The sequence below is a fragment of the Pundamilia nyererei genome, unplaced genomic scaffold (assembly GCF_000239375.1).
Source record: "Pundamilia nyererei isolate P.nyererei 1_Seehausen unplaced genomic scaffold, PunNye1.0 scaffold00216, whole genome shotgun sequence".
NCBI classification, from domain to species: Eukaryota; Metazoa; Chordata; class Actinopteri; order Cichliformes; family Cichlidae; genus Pundamilia; species Pundamilia nyererei.
Genome location: NW_005187617.1, coordinates 448,970 through 470,076, shown reverse-complemented (window position 1 = coordinate 470,076; position 21,107 = coordinate 448,970). Strand labels below are relative to the sequence as shown.

Sequence of the window (21,107 nt, the reverse complement as noted above, 5' to 3'; positions counted from 1 at the left end):
AATCTATATGGATCACAAACAAACCAACGTGTAATCAATAATTGATATTCAGTCACTTGCAGCTGTGCTTCTCGGAGCAAATATTACATAAAAAGAATGATTTGCATGAAATCAGTCCAAGAAGAAGAAAACTAGAAAAGGTTCATGATTTCTGTATGTGACACGTCTCTGTAGGACCCTGACTCCCGGACATACTTTGGCACTATGGAGGCGAAACACTGCCTCCCTCTGGCTGCTGCGAGCACAGACACCCACACGGCCCAGACATGACACCGCCTGCAGGCTCTCGTGTTATTAATTCTTTCATTTGTGGACTATTGTTCTGTCTGCTGGTTTTATTGTAACCACAGTGACAAAGGCTCCTGAACACGAGCCCATTGTTCCTGATTCCTGCTGACAGGCGATGTAAACCCAATCAACAGTCAGAATTTTGTTAAACTGCTCTCACAGAAACACTTAAAGTTTAATCAGTTTGACTCCTGTCTTTTGTACTCAGAGGTCTGGATCCTGGATTTAGAGGGGAAACACTTCCCGTCTGTTTTGGAAACTTGTAAATCTGTCCCCACATTTCAGAAACCGTTGGCTGGTCACAGAAACTCTCAGAGTGAAGACGAAACCTTAAATGGTGCAAAGGGAAGTTAATGCAGACTGCTCGAGCTCGGTGACCCGACCGTCGTTTCCGTCGTTGTGACCTCTAAGTGATTAGACACATTTACCCCTACGGAGGAGCTGCATGGTTGTAAAGCAGCCCACAGCAAAGTCATTACAACCTTACATCGTGATGACCTTTAGACATTTCTTTGGTGTAGAGGATCATTTGGGGATGTAACTCCTGTCTGCTGTAACTATAACAACGACAGTAAACGCACAGAGGATAAACAAACAGGCTTCACAGAATAATGGAGGCAGGTTCACAGAAGCTGAAGAAGGCGTGCCGCCTACTGCAACAAACAACTGTCAACTACAGCGATCGGCCACAACGACACAAACGTGTGGCTCTGACACATACGACCCGTCAGGTGGACGAAATCCACGGACGCACCACCCGACATCCTCAAAGGAACCAGCCAATCCGCTGCAAGAATCCCAGTTCCAGACACTGCAGGACACCCAGCCCCCCACCAACACCCCAAGGTGGTGCATCCACGCCCTAATGGGCGAGTGTTCATGCCTGACAGTGGTGACCGACACACTGTCAGGCATTCAGAGAGCAAAAGCCCTGGCCTGCACAAAAAACACCTCATCACCAACCGTGTAAAACAGACAAGAAATAACATTTGTTTTAAATAAAAATAGATTTTCTCTTTAATTTAAATTACATTTGAGTCGACAAAGCACAGCAAAGTTCTGGTCCTGAGCTCCTTCATAGCAACAAAAAGCGAACCCCAGCAGATCTGTGCAGGAACGTCAGTTTAGGAAACGGAAACCTCAAAACTCTGTTTTCACTGAGCTGCTGAGATTCGGGTCTTACTCAGTCGCTCGCGGCGAGACGCTCGGAGGAAGTCGAACAGTCTCACGTGTCGTCGGTAAAAACTTGCCCCAGGATGGAGAGCCGAGCGCTGAACGGCTGAACGGGGCAGGACAGCAGAGGGGGCGTCTTCTTCTCTCCGGGTTTCAAAGCAATGCTCTCCGATTGGCTGCCCCCCTCTGTCTGTTTGGGAGGGGGTTTTGATTGGCTGCCGGGCTGCGACAGGGTGAGCAGGATGTCTTGTAGCTCCTGGCGGTCCTGGTCGTGCTGGCCGCAGCAGTACAGCGCCGCCGGGTCCAGAGGGTGAGCCTCCGTGTTAAAGATGAACCCCCCTGCCCCTAACACACACTCCCCCGCCTCCCCACCCTCCTCCCACGACCCGTCCCCCTCCGTCCCTCCGCCGTGCAGAAAGTGGGTGGGGTCAAAGAGCAGGTAGAGGTACTTGATGGTTTCAGCTAGAAAGAAGGATTCCATCCTGTTGTCCAGCTGGTGATCTCGCAGGTCTTTAACCTGCAGGAAGACGAGCGAGGAAAACTTTACTCGTGAGCTCTTTTTAATCACGAGCACTTCAAAGTGATAACTAAGGCCAGCCAATCAAACTGATAGTGGGACTTACGCTGGCATATCCACACGGCGTCTTGGCGATCTTCTCGATGGACTCCAGAGCGTCGACGCCCAGCTGGAGATAGGTGTGATCACCTGTTGCCCTGAACAGGTACATCGCGCTCTCGATTAACTCTGAAACACGTAGGAAGAAGGAAGATCAGCTGGTTTGTTACTTAAAGTTGCTCAGAAAACAACCAAAAACTAGACTCCGGAGTTTTATGACACCCAGGTAACTGACATCAGCGCCTTCAAGGTTCATCTCCATGCATGTCCTGAAAGGTAGTAGTTCATATCTGAAGCTTTGGTTTGAGGGGGTGGGACGTGATGAGGGCTGGACTCAGGAGCAACACTGTGCGTGTATAATAATACACAATAAATAAATCACAATAAATTTTATAGCGATGAAGCTCTGTGTTGTTGCCCATCTCAGAAAGCATTACTCACCTTAGCTCAGATTATCTCAAGACACTAAACATCAACCAGCTTCCCATCGCTCCCTGAAGCTGATAAATATTAGTCTGAATGAGCTCCGACTGTAACCTTTGACCCTGAAGACAGAACGCGATAGGCGGAGGGTGTTAGTGGACTGACCTGGTCTCAGTGGGTAGCCCTCTCTCTTATCCACAGTGTAACCCTGAGGGATGCTGTAAAACTCAGGCAGTCCTCCAAACTGTCTCCACACAGAATAATAATTCTGGAAAGTTCTCACAGCACTGTCCAGGTTTCCCAGCAGAGACTGAAACACAGATTTAACTTTGTTTGTATGTTAACAGCCTCCAGTTACAGACTTGTGTTTGTGCGTTCACTCACCTGCAGGCCGGGCCAGAAGGCCTCCAGACTCTGGAAAATGGGCATGGACACAGTTCCTTTGTGCATCTGCACCCACAGGTACCAGTCGTCAAAGCGGGTGTAGTTCTGGATGGCTCGATCATACGCTGATAAAAGACATCGCAGGATTAGAGATCAGATGTTTGGTTTTCCTTCTGTTTGTTAGCACAGAGGCATCAAATGAAGCTTTCACAAAACTTTTGCCAGAAAGTGCAGAAGTTATGCAGCTGGAACCATCGGACAAACCAACCCTGACGACTACTTACAGGCTAGAAAAAATATTTTATTTGTCTCCACAAATCAAACTTTTTTTTAACTAAAACAGGAAATTGCTTAGCAGCTGTCAGGAGGAAGCGCTGTGACTGTTACCCTGGAACATGCTGAGCAGCTCTTCATCCTGCAGCATAACGGCTCCTTTGACCAGATACTCGAAGTACGAGTCGACTCCCGCGCCAATACCAGCATCCTGAGCGACCCACTTCGTGGACACGATGTCAATGTGGTTCCCCACCTGGGCGGGCAGACAGGTGACAGAAACAGGTAGGAGGGCTGTTCCTTTATTATCGACTGATTCAGCTCCTTCACCAGCTCCAGGACTGCTGTGATTCTCCTCCACAGAAACATTTATATAGAATCATCATATTTAAATGTTTTTCAATTTATTTCACTGACTAGCCAAGGAAGACGAGCTGGCCTATCAGTGGCTCACCCTATACAAATGCTCATGTTGGGCCTTTTCCGACTTTAGCTGCCATGTTTGCACTTTGGGTTGGATGTGAGTGGACGGTTGTAGCAGACACTTTATTTACCAGTCCGATGTCAGATCTGGTCTTCCACAGGGTTCTCAGGGCTCGGCGGGCGACGTTCTCAAATGTCGGGTCTCCCGTTAGTCGACTCAGTGTGGCGAACTCCAGGATGAAGGTTCCCACGCCAGCGGTACAGGTGACCGGTGTCTCAGTGGGACTGACGCCACGCAGAAGGTTCACCGTACCGTACGGCATGCCGGTGGGAGTCTCAAACGCTGATTTATTGTTGAGACAAATTTCACTGATTTATTCATGTGTGCTTTTCAAAGTAGTTCATTAAAACTAGAGAGTCTGAAACGCCAGAACACACCAGGCAGCAGCTTCCTGGCGGCGTCCTCGGCCATCCTCAGCAGCGGTCCTGAGCAGGGCCACCCGGGCTCCAGCTCCATTCCCGCCCTCTGCGCCAAGAGATGGGCTGACAGCAGACCGCCCACAACTACAAACACACACACACACACACATTAACCTGAGGTGGACACTCTCCTTTGCCACCGCTCCTGCGCCCAGATGTGCAGTGTTTATAAAAGCAGCAGTTTAAATGTTGAACATGAGTTTCCCCTCAGAGTCCGAATCGTCCGTCAGTACCTCTGATGTTGGTTTCAAACACGGACGCGTTGACGTCGATGTCGAAGTCGACGGTGTCTTGGAGGATCGACGCCACTCGCTGGAACTCTGTACGGTTTCCCAAAACCTTCAGAGAGAACACATCGGACGACTGTCGAGTCACGGCACAGGAGTACAACATCTGCTCATCAGTGTTTGTTAAAGGCTCTGTAAACGTAAAACATCTGTTTCCAGTCTTACCAGCAGAGTGTCGAGGGCGTCGATCAGAGTGAGCGAGAAACTGGAGAAAAGAGCAGCAGGGGTCATTTTACTGTTTCTGGCAACTCTTAACCTGACATAATGTTTTCTTCTGAACCACTTTAATTGAAGAGAATATTTTCAATGTTTTACTTTGAAATTCTTTGTCTAAACGTAACTTCCTTCCACATGCATAAATACATAAACAAGAGAAAAATCATAATCGTATAATTTAATATTTAAGTCACAATTTTTTAATGTGATGTGTGTAATGTGTTGGACTTTGGAAAAAGCAGTAAATGTATTAAACTTTTATAAGAGAAATCTTGAATCTGTTCATTAAAGGGAAATAAAATTAACTAATTTCACCTGAATATACTAAATAAATTCATAAATGTGACCTGATGGTTTTATAAGGTGGTAAAAATCAGAGAAAGGTAAAAGAAATACTTAAAGGTTTGGCGTGTGCTAACTGTGTCCTGTTGAGACAGGAAGTGTCTTATAACTACAAAATAAAAGAAACAAGAGCGCTCAGAGAGTTCAGATCTCCCTGAAAGGCACACGCTGTGTTAAAATAGTGATGCTTTTATTAAACATGCTGATGTCAGCATTGTTGGAAATCGTTGGAAATGTGGAGATGATTAATCGATTTGATTATCTTCACCCGTATGATTGGAGCAGAACTGACTGAAATCTTTGGCTTCTATCAGCTGTAGAAACCTGAGATTTCAGGATATATTCATGCTGTGCGACTTCATGGGTCATCGTAACGTCATAGGGCATTGTATTGAAATAATAGTGTATACACATAATACTACTCAACATGGCATCTTTATTGTTTTTTTAAGGTCAACTTTGACCTTAGGTGCTAACAGTGAAGTCAAGGTCAACCTAGATACTCATGTCCCCTAAGGCCTGCTATAGTGTTGTGAAGTTTGAAACGATCCATGAAATGTGAGTAATACAAAGTTCCTACTGATTTTGAACTTGACCCGATTTTCTAAGTAAAGAAAAGTTCACTGCAGTAAAGTGTACTTTACATTCAAGTTTTTAAACTGCCTCACCTGCCCCACGTGTCCTGTCCATCGCAGGTGAGAGGGCGGAGCTCATCGTAGGGGAAGGCGTTGTCAAGGTAACTGTTGTAGGCGTGGTAGAACATGGATTTGATGCGCTGTCTGAGAGATGAAGTTTGTTACATTAGGGACGGGACAATTTATCAAAGCATTCAAATTTAGATGAAACTAATTCAGTAAAAATTGGATTCTGCAATTTTTCCCTCGTGTGAAAAACGTTAAACATCCAAGTACAAAAATATTTCAACATATATTAGAATCAAAATGGAAACGCTCTGAAGCCAGAGCAACTTTTTAACGGGATTTCGGAAAAGCAAGCAAAGTAAACCACTGAACAGTTAGACTAACTTTCAACGTTTTTCAGAATAAAAGCTTCTCACATTACTGACACAGGCAGACAAACGAGAGCAGATCGAGCTGTACACGACTCGCTGTTTAAGGTTGTTTAGGACCAGCGTTCATACTTTACATCACCTAAACGAATCTGTGTGCTTTCATCGACACATTAAAAACGTTTGTGTTTCAGGTGAATTCAAAGCTTTTAAAAACAAACCGATTAACCTGTGAATATGTTGGGACTTCTCATAATCATCAGTTTGAAATATCTGACAAAATTAAACGCACATGTCAGTTGCTTAAGTCAAACCCTTAAAAGAAAGAAGGAGGCAGCGTCCAAATTATGAGGCAAATGCAGCTGATAGTAGAGTGAAATATTTCCACAAACATCAAACCTGCCCACACCCACTGTGCAGGAAAAGAATCAGTCAAACACAAAAAACAAATGAGAGACGATTAAGATGCAAATGAATTTCTGCGTCAAGGCAACTCGCACTTATCTTATATTGTTTTAATGCCACTACTGCATATCATTCAATTTGGCATCTCTCTTCCACAGTTTGTTTTTTGTCTTGTTTGTGGTCTTGAGTTCTTCCTCCCCACAGTCGCCAGCTGTTGCTCGTGGTCTGAGTGGTGACTTTGTAAATAAAATACAATAAAACGACCCAAACATCTGCCGGACGCATTGCTAAGATGACTGCTGAGTGGAAACGTACAGTAAAAAAAAAAACACTTTACAATTATTATTTGATTATTGTGTTGTGGGAGTTTCCCCACTCTCAAACTCACAGTGGGATCCCAGTCTAGTGTTCGCGTTTGCCCCTTCAGACACATGCACCCACCCTCAGACTCGCTCCAGCTGGCGTGATGAAGGGAGGATGAGTGGTGTCTGCACAAAACTCAACTTTAAACCGAGTCCAGACGGAGCTGGTGTTCGTACCTGACAGCAGCCATCTCCTCCTCCGAGAACTGACGAGCCGCCGCATCCGTCAGCACCCACACCAGCAGCGCCGCGCACACGGGAGCGCGCATGTAGACAGACAGACGGACAGGTGAGACAGGTGGACTCGGACACAGATATGACCTGAAATCAAAGATCGGGGAAACACGCACGGAGCACAGAGCGAAAAGTCTTCTGTTGTTGTTGTGCAGCTGTCAGGAAGCAGGAAGTTAGTCATCTGCGCATGCGTCGAACCGGTGCGCTGACGAGGGCTTTCGACGTGGAATCTCATTGGACGTTTTGTTTTGTTTTTTTAAATAAACCTTTATTAATAAACTGATTATATGACAATGATGACAGTAGAGCCATTGAAATGACAAATTATATAACTGGACTGTAAAATATATACAGATATGAATTAATAAAAAAAACTTTTATTTTAAAATTACGCTCCGTTGTATTTATTTCAGAGAAGGTTTATTTCGTAGAGCTAAATGTATTTTCCAGCTGGCTCTTATTTTCATCTCTCATTTTATTAATTAAAATGATACTTATCTCTATTTATTTACATAATGAGTGAGTCAGTATTAAAAAGATAACTTTGCAAATATGGATGGACACACGTTACAAAATACTGTACACTTGCAGTAGTGTGGAAAGTCTTTGTTTTGTTGTCAAAGAGCCAAACATACATACATGCAGAGAGAAACACACAGACCTGCCCCCTACAGAAAACACAGAGTATGTGAATACCCTGAACAGCATGACAGACTTGTGCAAAAGACCTACAGCCATGTAATCTCTATCATTGCACGTTAACTGAATGCTTCCATTTATTACTGCTCCACTGTATTTTAGAGTGACAAATTTTTCCCCCAATCAAAAAAACTATATGAGATGTTCAGTAATAATAAAGCCATTTTAGTTTCAGAGCTGATCACAAAGCTACTATTTAACTAACTGAAGCACACCTGAGGCGAGCCTGGTTTGGGCTGTACGATGAAGTGAACAGCTGAAGGTGATCAATGTCAAACAGACATTTCTATGACAGCAGTGAGGCTGAGTTCAGAAACTGAGACAACCAGACAGTAGGGAAGGCAAAGATCCAAAGATCCCTGCGCTCACCGAGGTGGGAATGGATCCTGGACCAATGGAAATTGCGACCATGTTACCTTAACATGCTCTGACGTCTGAGGATTAGAACAAAGGAGTTCAAGCTCTAGACTTAGACTCAATAATTGATGAGAATATCTTTGAATTTCACATTTAATTATACATTTTTGTGGTATACATCATCCAGCCAACAGCGTCTCCAGTATCAGTTGACACGAAATAACCTCACAAGCAAATATTCTCCTTTTAATAACTTTGCATGATGTAAACATTAACGTGTTCATGTATAACCTCCTGAGTTATTTTATTATCTGAGTGTGTGCAGTGACAGATACGAGCAGAACAAACAAGGATGGAGAAACTTGTTCTGTTCATCGCCGCTGCATCAGGCAAGTGTTTTAAGGTGTTTTTATATTTGCTGTAATGAAAACAGAATGACAGCTTGAATAGAAAGCTACAGTATGTCAGTGGCAGTAATACTGGATATGATTTTATAGTCTGAATAAGTTCAGACTACACTGAAATGTCAAGTTACTGTTTTATAAGTGATCATGTATGTCTGTCACTGCAGGGCTGTGGGCCGTGTCCTTAAATCCTGAACGTCAGTACCATTTTGTTTATGAGCAGAAGAACTGGACTGAAGCACTGAGTCACTGCAGACTGTATTACACAGACCTGGCCACCATAGAAAACATGGAGGATGTGAAGACCCTGAATGACATGGTGGACTTGAACAAATTTGATAAATCTGCCGACAGCTATGTAAGTTCACTCTCTCTGTTTAACTGCAACATATTTGTAACACTGGCAGTTCAAATACTTGTACACACTCACGTATTTAATTTTTCTCTGCAATATTCCCCTGTTCCTGTTTTTTTCTTATTGTACGTTTATGTGATCTGCTAAAACTGGAGCCCACAGTCACTTGACCTTAACTGAAATGCCTTGGTATTGTTATTCCCCAGCCTTTGCAGTAGTATCGTTTTTTATAATATGTAAAGAAATACCCATGAATGACAGGGTTTATCTATAAACTTTCAAACTAACAAACTTTGTCTTTAAAAACCTTGTTTATAAATATTTCTCCAATATTTAAAATGATAATGTACCACTAATCAGAAAAGTCAGGGATGTCACTCGTTACTCGTTGCTTACAGCGAGCCTGGATCGGGGTGTACAATGACGTGAGCAGCTGGAGGTGGTCGAGGTCGGACGGAAGTGATGAGGCTGAGTTCAGAAACTGGAAGCCTGGACAACCGGACAATAAAGGGGGACACGAACTTTGTGCAGAGATTTTTGTCAGTGGAGAATGGAATGATAAACCCTGTGACAAAACCCTCAGTGCAATCTGCTCTGATGTCAGAGGTGAGGATCTCAATCTGTGCACGACCATCAAACAAATCATGCGCACTTCATTCTTGATTTAAAGACTTTTTGGGTCTATTTGTCTCAGTGGTAGCTAACGTGAAGATGTATCCCTCATGTTTGTGCACTTCACACTTCACTTTGGTCCATTTTCAGGGCAAAATGAGACATTTGTGTTCATCGACAAAACGATGACATGGGCTCAGGCTCAGAGCTACTGCAGGGCTCATCACACAGACCTGGCCAGTGCGAGAAACGTGTCAGAGAATCGGAGGGTAAAGGAGTTGGTGCCTGCTGGAGATCGATCTGCCTGGATCGGCCTTTTCAGAGATTCCTGGAAGTGGGCGGATGGAAGGACCTCCACATTTAGATACTGGAAAACAAAAGAACCAAATAACCAATACTGGAGAGAGAACTGTGTGGCAGCATACTTTAAACATTCTGGAAACTGGGAGGACTGGAACTGTGACTGGAAGAAGCCATTTGTCTGCTACAGTGGTAAGCCATGATTCAGACAGCCTTCAGCTACATCTACACACGGCTGCATGCATGCAGTGCATTTAGCTTAAAATAAAACAGAAGTAATTTATTTAAAAGTTGGACTTTAAAACGAATAATGCATCAAATTCTGTGGAGTCAGGCAGCACATCCAGTGGGTGTTTGTTGTAAATGCACAGAAAGCAGCTTTCAGTGAACCTCACTGGCTAACCGTGAACCTTACTTTTCTCTTTAAAAAGATCCTGTTTACAAGCAAGCGGTGAGAATCAGGCTGGAGAAAAACGCTCGTCTGGATCTGAATCGTGCTGCTGTGATGGACGACATGCTGAAACTGGTAATTTTAAAAAGAAAATTTCGTTTTCATGTTCTTTTGTTTTTTCTTTTGGCAACAACAGTTCCAGTTTACATACAAGTCAGAACTTCTCAACAAAAAACAGATTTTAAATCAATCGACATGTGATTGAAGCACAGACGTACAGATTTATTTCAGGGGGTTCAACAAAAGTACTGAGCTGTTTAACTATTAGTCATTTTCAACTTAGATAGCCAGATTTCCAAGGCTCAAAGGTAACTGGACGATCCAACGTACTGTGATATGGATTTTTTAAAGGTTGATGAAAATCTTTTGCAGTCACTGATTTCCTGAAGTCTGGAATACGTGGACATCATTGAATGCTGTCTTTCCTCCTTTGTGTTGCTCAGCGTTTCACTGCAGCCGTGTTTCATTCCTGCTTGTTTGTGGGTTTCTCTGCCTTCACTTTGGTCTTGAGAAACTCTTGGGTTGCTTTTGCAGTTTGCTTTGGCCCATCGTCCCTCTGTCCCATCAGTTCTGCAGGTTCTGAACCTGAGCTGAGAGTCCACTTCATGATTCCTCCTGCTACTTCTCTCAGCAGCCACATCATCGTAAACTGGTGGCGGCCACACATGATGTGATATTCTTCAGATTGTAAGCGGTGTCTTTCATTCGCTGGGACACATTATTCTTGGTCTCATCTGTCCAAAGACTGTTTGCAGAACTCTGGAGGTTTAGATGTTGTGTTTTTTCTGTCTTTACTTTGGCTTGACCCCCTGGTGTGTAACAAGACCAGTATGTTTGCCACATCAGATTGTAAATATTAACAGAAATTATTTTGTTCCCATTTAAAAGAAGACACCGGTCTGGTATGTGCGTCCTCTCCTCTCTCCCTAAGGCTTTGTAAAAGGCCCAACAACTGTAATTATTGTAGTGGCCTAAACAGTAATTATATTGGCAAATATGATAATGTTATAGGACATATTTTTCTTGTAAAAGAACAAAATTGCAGTCAAGAATTGACTCTATTACAGTTTTATGGCTTACATTTTCTGTGTTTCAGGTTAAACAGCAGCTCCAGGCCCACGGGGTTAGAGGGGACATCACCCTGAGCTGGAGGAAGCAGTCAGATGGAAACGTTTTTCACAGCGACACAAAGAAAACAAAGAAGATAAAAAACCCTTAAGCAAAGATAGAAGCTTTGAGTGTTGCATTATTTATCTTAAAAGATTTGTTTCGTGTCCACTCTTCATGCTTTTGTTGTTTTCCAATCAGCGTCACTGCGTCAGCTAATTAAGCAACACGTCTGTAGTGCATAAGTAAAGGGAGACCGATCGTTTTTCTAACATAAGTTCATCTTCAGAAGCAAACTCCAAGGTGTTTTAGACACCCACACCGCATTTCTGACATCCCCAATGACTTAAATAAGTTCCTTTACTTCTTAGATAATAAAGACATGTCATGGTTGTGGGTCTGTGTCCCAGCATTTAGTGTTTTTGAATGATTAATAGTCTTTGATTTCATTCTTATTCATAGTTTCTAGTTTCTTGGTTCCTGTCTCTGTGCCTGTCTCATGTTCCCAGTTTTGCTCCCCCCCAGTCTCAGTTTGATTTCTCCCAGCTGTGCTCTCCCCCCGTGTCTCGTTCCCTCGCTATCTCTCGGTGTGTTTAAGTCCTTTGTCTGCACATCTCCTGTTGCATTTCTCATGTTCCAGCTTTCCTTGTGTCACAATACGGCTGTGTGCAGGCAAGAGAAGGACCCGGACGCAAACTCAAAAAACAGCTTTATTGCTGGTGTGGAAGCGAAACAAAGAACAAAACTAAACTGGGAAAACTAATAATAAATCATACTTGGAAACACAGGGAGAATAACGGGGATAGCGAGGGGGGATGAGCCACAGGAGGAGAGCACAGCTGGGAGTAATTAGGCAGGACGAGACAAAGGAAGCAAAACTAGAAACATTAACAAAGGACAGACTGTGAAAACAGGAAACACACTGACTGAACTCAAGACATGTAAACTTAACAGACTGGGGAGACAGAACATAGGGACCTGAAACATGGGACAGAAAGGCACAGCAGACACAACATGAACATAACGACGCCACAGGGGAAGAGTAAAACAGAACACAACACAGGACCTCTTTCAAAATAAAATAGGAAACATAATGAAACACAGAAATGAAACACATGAAGGACGAGGGAGACTTAACAGGGGTTGAAAACACAAGGGGAAACTAATAAACAAATGAAGTTAGATAACCTAATGAACTTAAACATAAACCATAAACATCAAAAGAGCCAGGATCGCGACGCCTTGTTCCATGTCTCAGGTCTTTAGTTTCTTTGTGCTTGTTTTTAGGTTTCTTCCAGTTTAGGTTTTGCTAGTTTCGTCATTGTCATTTGCTTTTGTCTGTATTTTGCTTTGCTGTAATAAAGGCTCACTTTCAGTTTAAGCCTGTCACGAGTGTCTTTGGCTGAGGATTTGTCCCTTTTATCTTTTGATTCTTTTACTGATCTTAACTGTTTCAACTATTGTGGAGTTTTGTGCTGTTTTCATTTGATTTTGTTTACCTGCTATCCTCATCTGTTTTCATTATTTTTTGCCTCTTTAGTCGTTTTTTCATTAAATCCTTGTGTGGATCCCGTGAAATGTGATAAATATTACTTTCAGTTTCTTTGCATCCATCAGCTTCATGATGGGATGAGGATCGATTCAGAAAGTTGGCTTGCTGGACTGACCTGGTAACATTGAGTAACTGTACGTGTGACAGCAGCATAACCTGTGCTGATAAATAAAAGGAAAACAAAGAATGGGAGAAAATTTTTTGATGAATTTTGATTGTTGTCACAAAAGTGTATGGAACCTGCTTTCCTTTAAAGCAGGAGGATGGGATTGCTTCACCTTTCGGTGGGTCCAGTGTTTTGTCTGCTCGGCCTTCTGTGTCGCTGTTCTAGTTCTCCTCTGATGTGTAATCTATAATATAGCACGCACCCTGCTCCACACAGTGGGTGTCAACCCTTGTTTATTTGACCTTCTGCAGAGTGTGTCTGTCAGGTTTGTCCCTCACCAAAGCAGACAGGCTAGGAAAAGGTGGAAATGTGGAGGTGTCTGGGGAAAGTTGCAGAGAGGTGTGAGTGTTTCCTCCATACAGCCTTGGCATGGGAAGTTTTCATCTCATCACAGGCCACAGGTGTCTTTACCTGGCCTCGCACTGGAGATAATCCTTCCATAGCTCCTCACCACACCTGGGCGCTGGATGGTTGGATGATGCTTGCTGGATATTAATTTTCAGCCTACTCTATGGCAAAGGTGGTTTTGGTCAAAACTTTTGGTTTTTGGGGTTAATTTTCCCAAGAGCCCAGAATTATGACCTATAACTGTAACGTCTCCTCTTACTAGTATCAGTTAAAAAAAGATTAAATTGATGTCGACCATCTGGGGCCTTAATTACATCAACAGCCACTTTAGTTCATTTATGCAGCTGAAGGAGAGAATTACTTACAGTAATATAAAATTTGCCATATGTGAAAACAAGAACAAAATTCAAACATTGATCTTTCAGCTGCTGGCAGTCTGACGCTGCTCTCTCCTGTTTCTCTTAAATGACACTGAATGTGCAGCTTTGTGATGGAGCTGGCCGCAGGTATCCACATACAGACATCGCTGCCTTATGATCACTCCTTACACATTTCCTTTATGTTCATTCAGGAAACTTCATCACATCCCAACAGCATCAGTAAAGCTCCACGGTTACATCATCCAGCCAACAGTATCAGTTATATGACACGAAATAACCTCACAAGCAAATATTCTCCTTTTAATAACTTTGCATGATGTAAACATTAACGTGTTCATGTATAACCTCCTGAGTTATTTTATTATCTGAGTGTGTGCAGTGACAGATACGAGCAGAACAAACAAGGATGGAGAAACTTGTTCTGTTCATCGCCGCTGCATTGGAGCTGGCCACCATAGAAAACATGGAGGATGTGAAGACTCTGACATGGTGGACTTGAGCAAATCTGATAACAGACAGCGATGTGAATTCACTCTCTCTGTTTAACTGAAACATATTTTTGACACTGGCTGTTCAAATGCTCGTACACTTCACGTCTTCATTGGACACATGGAGTAATCACTGACAGGACAGGCTCATGAGAGTATGATCCAAGTTTCACCTGCTGGCTGCGATCCTGGACTGGACTGTATGATGATGTAAACAGCTGTAGGTTTACAGCTGCTTATGAAAATAGTGACGCTGAGTTCAGAAATTGGAAAGGTGGAAAACCAGACAGCAGAAGAAGAACATTGTGCACAGATGACATCTTATCAATCAATCAATCAATCTTTATTTATAAAGCACTTTTCATACAGAGAAAATGTAGCACAAAGTGCTTTACATTGTTAAAAGCAGCCCACCCCACCCTCCAACTCACTCCCCACACTCTCAATACACATATATCCCCCCACCCCCACCCACACACACATACACACACGCGCACACTTAAAGAGTAAAAATTGGGCTGGACTCGCATGAGCCAAGTGAGGAAACACTATAACAGGGAGCCGTCTGCACCGGGAGCCGGTCACAGACCGCAGCCTCCAGGCTGGGCACACAGCAGGAGGGAGGCAAAGGAGCCCCCCAGCCAGGCTGAGAGGACCCCCAGAGACCCAGCAGCCACGGTCAATCACAGCCCCGGTGCAGAGAGCGCCCTCCGAGGAAACACTGGAGATATGATGCAATACGATATATACAGGGTAAAATGATAAAATAAATAAGAACAGGATACAATATAAATATAAATATAAATAGAGTAAGAAGATTAAAAAATGAATAAGAATAAAATCAATAAATATTAGGTAAATCCTAAATTAATAATAGAATAACAGGATAGAATAAATAAGCATAAAATAAATAAACGCTAAGTAAAAGCTAAATTAAAAAGGTGGTCTTGAGCCTGTTCTTAAAAACATGTACGTTCTCTGCGGCCCTGAGCTCCTCCGGCAGGCTGTTCCACAGACGAGGACCATACCACTGAAAAGCTGCCTCTCCGTGAGTATGTGTCCTGACTTTAGGGACAATCAAAAGGCCAGTACCAGAGGACCTCAGGGTCCGCGAGGGTTCGTATGGTAAAAGCAGATCTGAGAGATAAGAAGGCCCAAGACCATTAAGACATTTAAAAACCAATAAAAGAACTTTAAAATCGATCCTGAAACACACGGGGAGCCAGTGCAGTGATTCTAAAACCGGTGTAATGTGGGCCCGCCCTCTGGTCTTCGTCAGCACACGAGCTGCCGAGTTTTGCAAAAGTTGTAAAGTTGAAATATTCTTCTTAGGAAGACCAGAGAGCAGGGCAGTAATCAATGCGACTGGTAATAAAAGCATGCATCAGCATCTCCGTGTTGGCCCGAGAGAGAATAGGGCGACTCTGGCTATATTTTTTAGATGATAAAATCCAATTTTGGTTACATGTTTAACATGTGGGATAAAACCAAGCTCAGAGTCAAAAATAACACCCAGGTTTTTCACTTGTAACGAAGGACATAGTGAAAATGCCTCTAATTTAGACAAGAGTTTCTCTCTCTGAGCCTCGGGACCGACAATTAAAACTTCAGTTTTGTCCTGGTTAAGCTGTAAAAAGTTTTCTGCCATCCAAGATCTTATATCCAAGATACAGTTAAAGAGGGCATCCATTGGTCTGGTGTCATCAGGAGACACGGAGATGTACAGCTGCGTGTCATCAGCGTAACTGTGGAAGTTCACTCCATGCCTCCTGATGACACTGCCGAGAGGCAGCATATACAAATTAAAAAGTACAGGGCCTAAAACCGACCCTTGAGGCACACCACATGTCACTCTATGGATCTTAGAGGAGCATGTATTCATACTCATTATAAAAGTTCTGTCTGAGAGATAGGAATGGGTCGTGCCAATAAAGACCTGGTGTTCTCCTCACCGGCTTAGCCTCTGAGTTATCCAGTTAACTTCCAGTCTGGACACATGCTAGCCACTCCTCCCTCGCCAGATCTCTGCTACAACACACATAATTTAAGATTAAAGTAAACGTGTGAGCACCGGTGCTGCATCTTTTTATTTACATAGTAACATGGGAGGAGGCCCCGGGGCAGACCCAGGACACGCTGGAGAGATTATATCTCTCGGCTGGCCTGGGAACGCCTTGGTGTTCCCCCTGATAAGCTGGAGGAGGTGGCTGGGGAGAGGGGGGTCTGGGCCTCTTTGCTTAGGCTGCTGCCCCCACGACACGGCCTCGGATAAAGCGGATGAAGATGGATGGATGGATAGTAACACGTCCTCCAGGCCATCCATTCCCAAACTCAAGAATGCTTTACAACAAGCAGAAAGTCCCCTGGAGCCTAACCAGTGTTAAGTCTTCACTCTAATCAAGACCCAAGAGAAAGTGATGTTTTCATGAAGATCTTGTTCTAGAACATGAACAGCACAGGCTGTTGGGTATAAATTCTTAATGCTACACAGTCATGTTAAGCCCAGTTTGTGACCCAGCTGCCACTGGGACATAAGCTCGAAGTCACATGTAAAAAAGACGACCAATATAAAACTAGAACATGCAACATACACATTTTATTTTCTATATCATCTTAAATTTCCACCTGGAATTTCACATTTTTAATTTCTGGTTACTATTGAAACTGCCCCCCCCCTTCTCTCCATTTAAATAACGACTGAGGCATGACTGAGTTCATTTACCCCTTTATGACATGCAAATCTGATCCAAATTATTTCCTCCTTATTACTTTGCAGCTCCATGTTTACCGTCATACATGAAACAGGCAACAGACGAGGATGGAAAAGTTTCTTCTGTTCATCAAAGTGGTTTCAGGCAAGTATTTTAATCTATTTTTCTTAATATTAGTTAACAATAAATAAATAGCTTTATTATTATTTTTCATCTGGTGACTTTCACAACTATAAATAATATTTTAACTACACACCATTCTTTAATCAGTGTACTGATTAAATAGCCAACACGACCCAGCAGACTGGATGAGAGACTTGTTTTGCTTGTTTTTCACTATGTAATTAATATTCACATCTGTGTCAGGGCTGTGGGCTGTTTCCTCAAGTGCTCAGCGTCAGTACCATTTTGTTTATGAGCAGAAGAACTGGACTGAAGCACAGCAGCACTGCAGACAGTATTACACAGACCTGGCTGCAATAGAAAGCATGGAGGATGTGAAGACTCTGAACAACATGGCAGACTTGGAAAAAATGAAATACTCAGAATACAGCAATGTAAATAAAATTTTCTTTTCTCCTTAACATCGTTTTTAATAATTATATAAGATGCAGATGAGGCTCAAGGTATCCACATGAAATTTGTAATGTGAAAATCAGAAGGTGCCTGTAAAGTAAAATTCTGTATTTCGTGTGTGAGAAAAATACTTTTTGTTCGTACATTTTAAACCTTTTAAGTCCTTAGAGCTAAAATTTACTTTGTATTATTGGGCCAACAGTTGAGTTCATGTTCTTTATGTCACACCTTTGCCCAATGAAACACATGAAACACAGCGAGCCTGGATCGGCTTGTACAACGACGTGAACAGCTGGAGGTGGTCGATGGACGACACGGGTTTCTACAAAGATGGAGAACCTGAGCTCAGAAATTGGTCACCTGAGGAACCGAATAACTATAGAGGCACTGAATGTTGTGCAGAGATGTTTGACAGCGGGGTATGGAATGACAGAGACTGTGATGCCGTCTGTAATGTAGTCTGCATTTACATCGCAGGTGAGGACTTTAAATAATACAGAACCATTCAAAAATACAGGGTTTTTCTGTGATTTCTTTCCTGACTCTGCTTCTATTTACCTTCATGTTTATTATTTCTATCTTTTTCAGAGTCAGATGTGACATTTGTCTTCATCAAAAACATGATGACATGGACGGACGCCCAGAGCTTCTGCAGAGCTAATTACACCGACCTGGCCAGTGTGAGAAACATGTCAGAGAACCAGCAGATAAAGGAGCTGATACCCAAAGGAAAAAAAGCCTGGATCGGCCTTTTCAGAGACTCCTGGAAGTGGATAGATGGATCCAGCTCCTCGTTTAGATACTGGGATACAAAAGAACCAAACAACAATTTTCACAAGGAGATGTGTGTGGCAGCATACTTTGAAAAGGAAGGAAAATGGGAAGATTGGAACTGTGATTATAAGAGAGCATTTGTTTGCTACAGTGGTAAGCTAGCCTATGCTATCCCGTCAGTATTGTCATTTAGCTCGACTTTGCAGAGACAGGGCAGTGCTGTTGTGCCTGTTTGTGCAAAAATGACAAACCTGTACAGTAACTGTTCTGGAGGCTGCATTGAAAAATGTAACAAAATACCAGGAAGTGAAACCTTTAAAGTGTGCATGAATCTATCTATCTATCTATCTATCTATCTATCTATCTATCTATCTATCTATCTATCTATCTATCTATCTATCTATCTATCAAACACTGACACAGATTCAACTGTCGCTCAGCTGCATAAAGTTAAAACCATGTCTAGCACCATCTTCTGTCAGTACGTAACGTGACATCACAGGTTGGCTGTTTGGTTGCAGTCAGTAGATTTGCATTAGTTTACTTTAGCTAACTAAAGAACAAGAAACACAGTTATGTCTGTGGTGTGATGTGCATGTAGTAACCTGTGCTGTTGTAAACTGGCTCCGAGGCTCTCCTCCACACAGTCCTCATTCATAAAGTGCTTTGCAAACCCGAACATTGCAGCTAACAGCTGGATCTCCAGTTTCAGTGCAGCTAGCCAAACGACAAAAAAACCCCACTGACTGCTTATGAAACAGAGTGAAAGTGGGCAGTTTATCCTCGGTTCTTTACATAAAACTAATTGGGACAAGCAAAAGACTTTTCCTGTTACTATTAGTTAGCTAATATAAACTAATGTAAGACTTTTAGCAGTGACCAGCTAACCTGGTAATGTCAGGTCCTGTGCTGACAGAAAAGGGCATTAAACATGTTTTAAAGCTTTAACTACTTATTTCTACAACCCAGCTTCACGGTGTTACATCTATGTCATCTTTGGGGAGCAGGGCTCCATGATGTAAATTAGGCTTTGTGCATGTAGAGTTTCATGCCCACTTTTGTACAGTTTGGAGATGATAACACCTTTCAGCGTGTGCTCTCTGCTCCTCTTCGGCTAACCCTAACCATTATTTTCTTTCATTTACAGAAGTACGTGCTCGCAGCAAGCATGTAGTGAGACTGGGGCTGGTGAAAAACTCCAGTGTGGACCTGAGTGACCCTGCTGTGATGGAAGACGTGCTGAAACAGGCAGATCACTTAGATTTTTACTTTGTGTTTCCTTTTCATCTTTTTCAGCACTCTGTTGGGTTTTGAATTTTGGAAACAAAACTACAACTACACATGTGGTGTAGACACCCAACTGAAAAATGTCCAAAACCAGTTTTATGATCGACAAAGTGAAAAACTTTGAAAAACCAGCTCAAACATACAAGTAACCAGTAAATATTCTATTGAAAAAACAAACAAAGATAACACAACACATTTCACATGGACATTTGTTGCATGCACTCTTTATTTAAACAACTGCAAACTTCCACCAGCACTTAGTTTTTAACCAAAAGCTATAACTACTGTCATTTTTAATCTATTTATCTTTGTGTTTAATGTCCTGAGAAGTTTGGCAGAGGTTCAGGGTGGGAAGGACAATAGTCTGCGTGGGCGGGTAGAGCGCATTGAGTGGTGGTAATAACCCTGTGGAGGGCTTTCCTCCCTGCTCCTGGCACACAGATGCAGTATGACATGGATATCTATTGCTCCACTGGTGCCACCTACAGGAGTTTTCCACCTTGATTGCTCAGCCAAACTGTGTGGGGTGTGTGCTGAACACAGTGCATGCCTCAAATCGCCCTCCAGTGAAGTGATTCATGTGCCTGTGATGTCACTGCCCACAAAAAGACAGCAGTATATTCAGTGTAAATTATATTTAAATTCTAATTAATATGATCCCTTCAAATCAGCCGAGTAAAATATGCAGGATATAGCTGGAGACGTTTTTCTGAGTGACATTCAGGCAAACATGTGTTTTGTGTTGCAGCTTAAACAGAAGCTGAAGGACCAGAGAGTCGATGGAGACATCAGCCTGAGCTGGAGGACGCAGTCAGGTGGGGAGGTTTTCTACAAGGATGAGAAGCAAACAAAGAAGGAAGCTCGAAAAGTCAAGAGTAGCCTGTGAAGAGTTTTCATTCTTTGTTCTTTTCAAAATTGTTGGGATTTTTTACTGTCTAATGTTTGTGACTATATCAGTTTAAAAGGTGTCAGAGTTGATGCTACATGAAGTTAAACATCAAACATTTTAAGTGGAACAGCTGTTTTTAGCGACTCGTTTGTGATGTGAAGCCCAGACCGATGATTTTACGAACAGAAAAAAGAAAGATTTTATTTCAGAGTTTCTCATTTCGGGTATTAGTCGTGTTTTTGACTTTGGAAAACGTATTTAATATTTTCAAGTTTGAGATTCTGTTTCGAGCTGGAAAGTTAGTTCTATTCATCTGGACGTCACACTTTCGGAGGCTGAAGAAGTGTCCTGGATGAGCGGTGAAGCAGTTCTCTCACTCCAAACGCTGCGTCCAAAAGAACAGAATCAACATTGCCTGCATGTGTGCATTCAGATCGTTTCTATTTAGTTGTTTTCATTGTTATTAATCTTAATTTTTGTGTTTATTGTATTTTCATCCAGTTTTCATGATACTGAGTCTCTGGTTCTTTTTACAATATGTTGATGAGTTCAGTGCTTGTAACATCTTGTGTTCACACATTTGATTTTATCTGTAGTGCTAGTTGTAATTTTTATCTTCCCCGCGTCTCTGATTGTGTCTCTCTGTTCTCTGCGTTTCACTGTTGATGCTGGTGTTGTGTCGTATACAGTGGTGTGAAAAAACGTTTACTCTGGTCACCATTTACTCATTTTTTTG

General features: G+C 42.6%; 4 protein-coding genes across 5 annotated transcripts; 3 read left to right on the top strand and 1 right to left on the bottom strand.

Annotated features, from left to right (window-relative positions):
* Nucleotides 1–1,280: 1,280 nt before the first annotated feature.
* edem2 (ER degradation enhancer, mannosidase alpha-like 2) lies at nucleotides 1,281–7,120 on the bottom strand. 2 transcript variants are annotated; one of them, XM_005748199.1, is made up of 11 exons: nucleotides 6,859–7,120; nucleotides 5,574–5,684; nucleotides 4,513–4,552; nucleotides 4,294–4,399; nucleotides 4,019–4,144; nucleotides 3,712–3,923; nucleotides 3,272–3,413; nucleotides 2,885–3,009; nucleotides 2,666–2,810; nucleotides 2,085–2,206; nucleotides 1,281–1,978 (listed from the first exon to the last, which is right to left on the bottom strand). In XM_005748199.1, the coding sequence occupies exons 1-11, from the start codon at nucleotides 6,948–6,950 to the stop codon at nucleotides 1,514–1,516; spliced, it is 1,686 nt and encodes a 561-aa protein (XP_005748256.1). In that variant the 5' UTR covers nucleotides 6,951–7,120; the 3' UTR covers nucleotides 1,281–1,513. The 2 variants fall into 2 exon arrangements, with proteins under 2 accessions (XP_005748256.1, XP_005748257.1); XM_005748200.1 differs by lacking the exon at nucleotides 6,859–7,120 and adding an exon at nucleotides 6,708–6,850.
* A 1,194-nt stretch (nucleotides 7,121–8,314) lies between these two features.
* LOC102212675 (macrophage mannose receptor 1-like) lies at nucleotides 8,315–11,843 on the top strand. The gene is made up of 6 exons (XM_005748198.1): nucleotides 8,315–8,360; nucleotides 8,543–8,733; nucleotides 9,129–9,336; nucleotides 9,493–9,834; nucleotides 10,074–10,168; nucleotides 11,190–11,843. Exons 1-6 carry the CDS (start codon nucleotides 8,324–8,326, stop codon nucleotides 11,310–11,312), a joined length of 996 nt encoding a protein of 331 aa, XP_005748255.1. The 5' UTR covers nucleotides 8,315–8,323; the 3' UTR covers nucleotides 11,313–11,843.
* A 5,100-nt stretch (nucleotides 11,844–16,943) lies between these two features.
* Nucleotides 16,944–17,797, top strand: LOC106455942 (putative C-type lectin domain-containing protein LINC00083). The gene is made up of 4 exons (XM_013914683.1): nucleotides 16,944–16,989; nucleotides 17,212–17,402; nucleotides 17,679–17,739; nucleotides 17,787–17,797. The coding sequence occupies exons 1-4, from the start codon at nucleotides 16,953–16,955 to the stop codon at nucleotides 17,795–17,797; spliced, it is 300 nt and encodes a 99-aa protein (XP_013770137.1). The 5' UTR covers nucleotides 16,944–16,952.
* On the top strand, nucleotides 17,730–20,084 carry LOC102195924 (L-selectin-like). The gene is made up of 3 exons (XM_013914689.1): nucleotides 17,730–17,898; nucleotides 18,010–18,348; nucleotides 19,343–20,084. Exons 1-3 carry the CDS (start codon nucleotides 17,826–17,828, stop codon nucleotides 19,507–19,509), a joined length of 579 nt encoding a protein of 192 aa, XP_013770143.1. The 5' UTR covers nucleotides 17,730–17,825; the 3' UTR covers nucleotides 19,510–20,084.
* The last annotated feature ends 1,023 nt before the right edge of the window (nucleotides 20,085–21,107 follow it).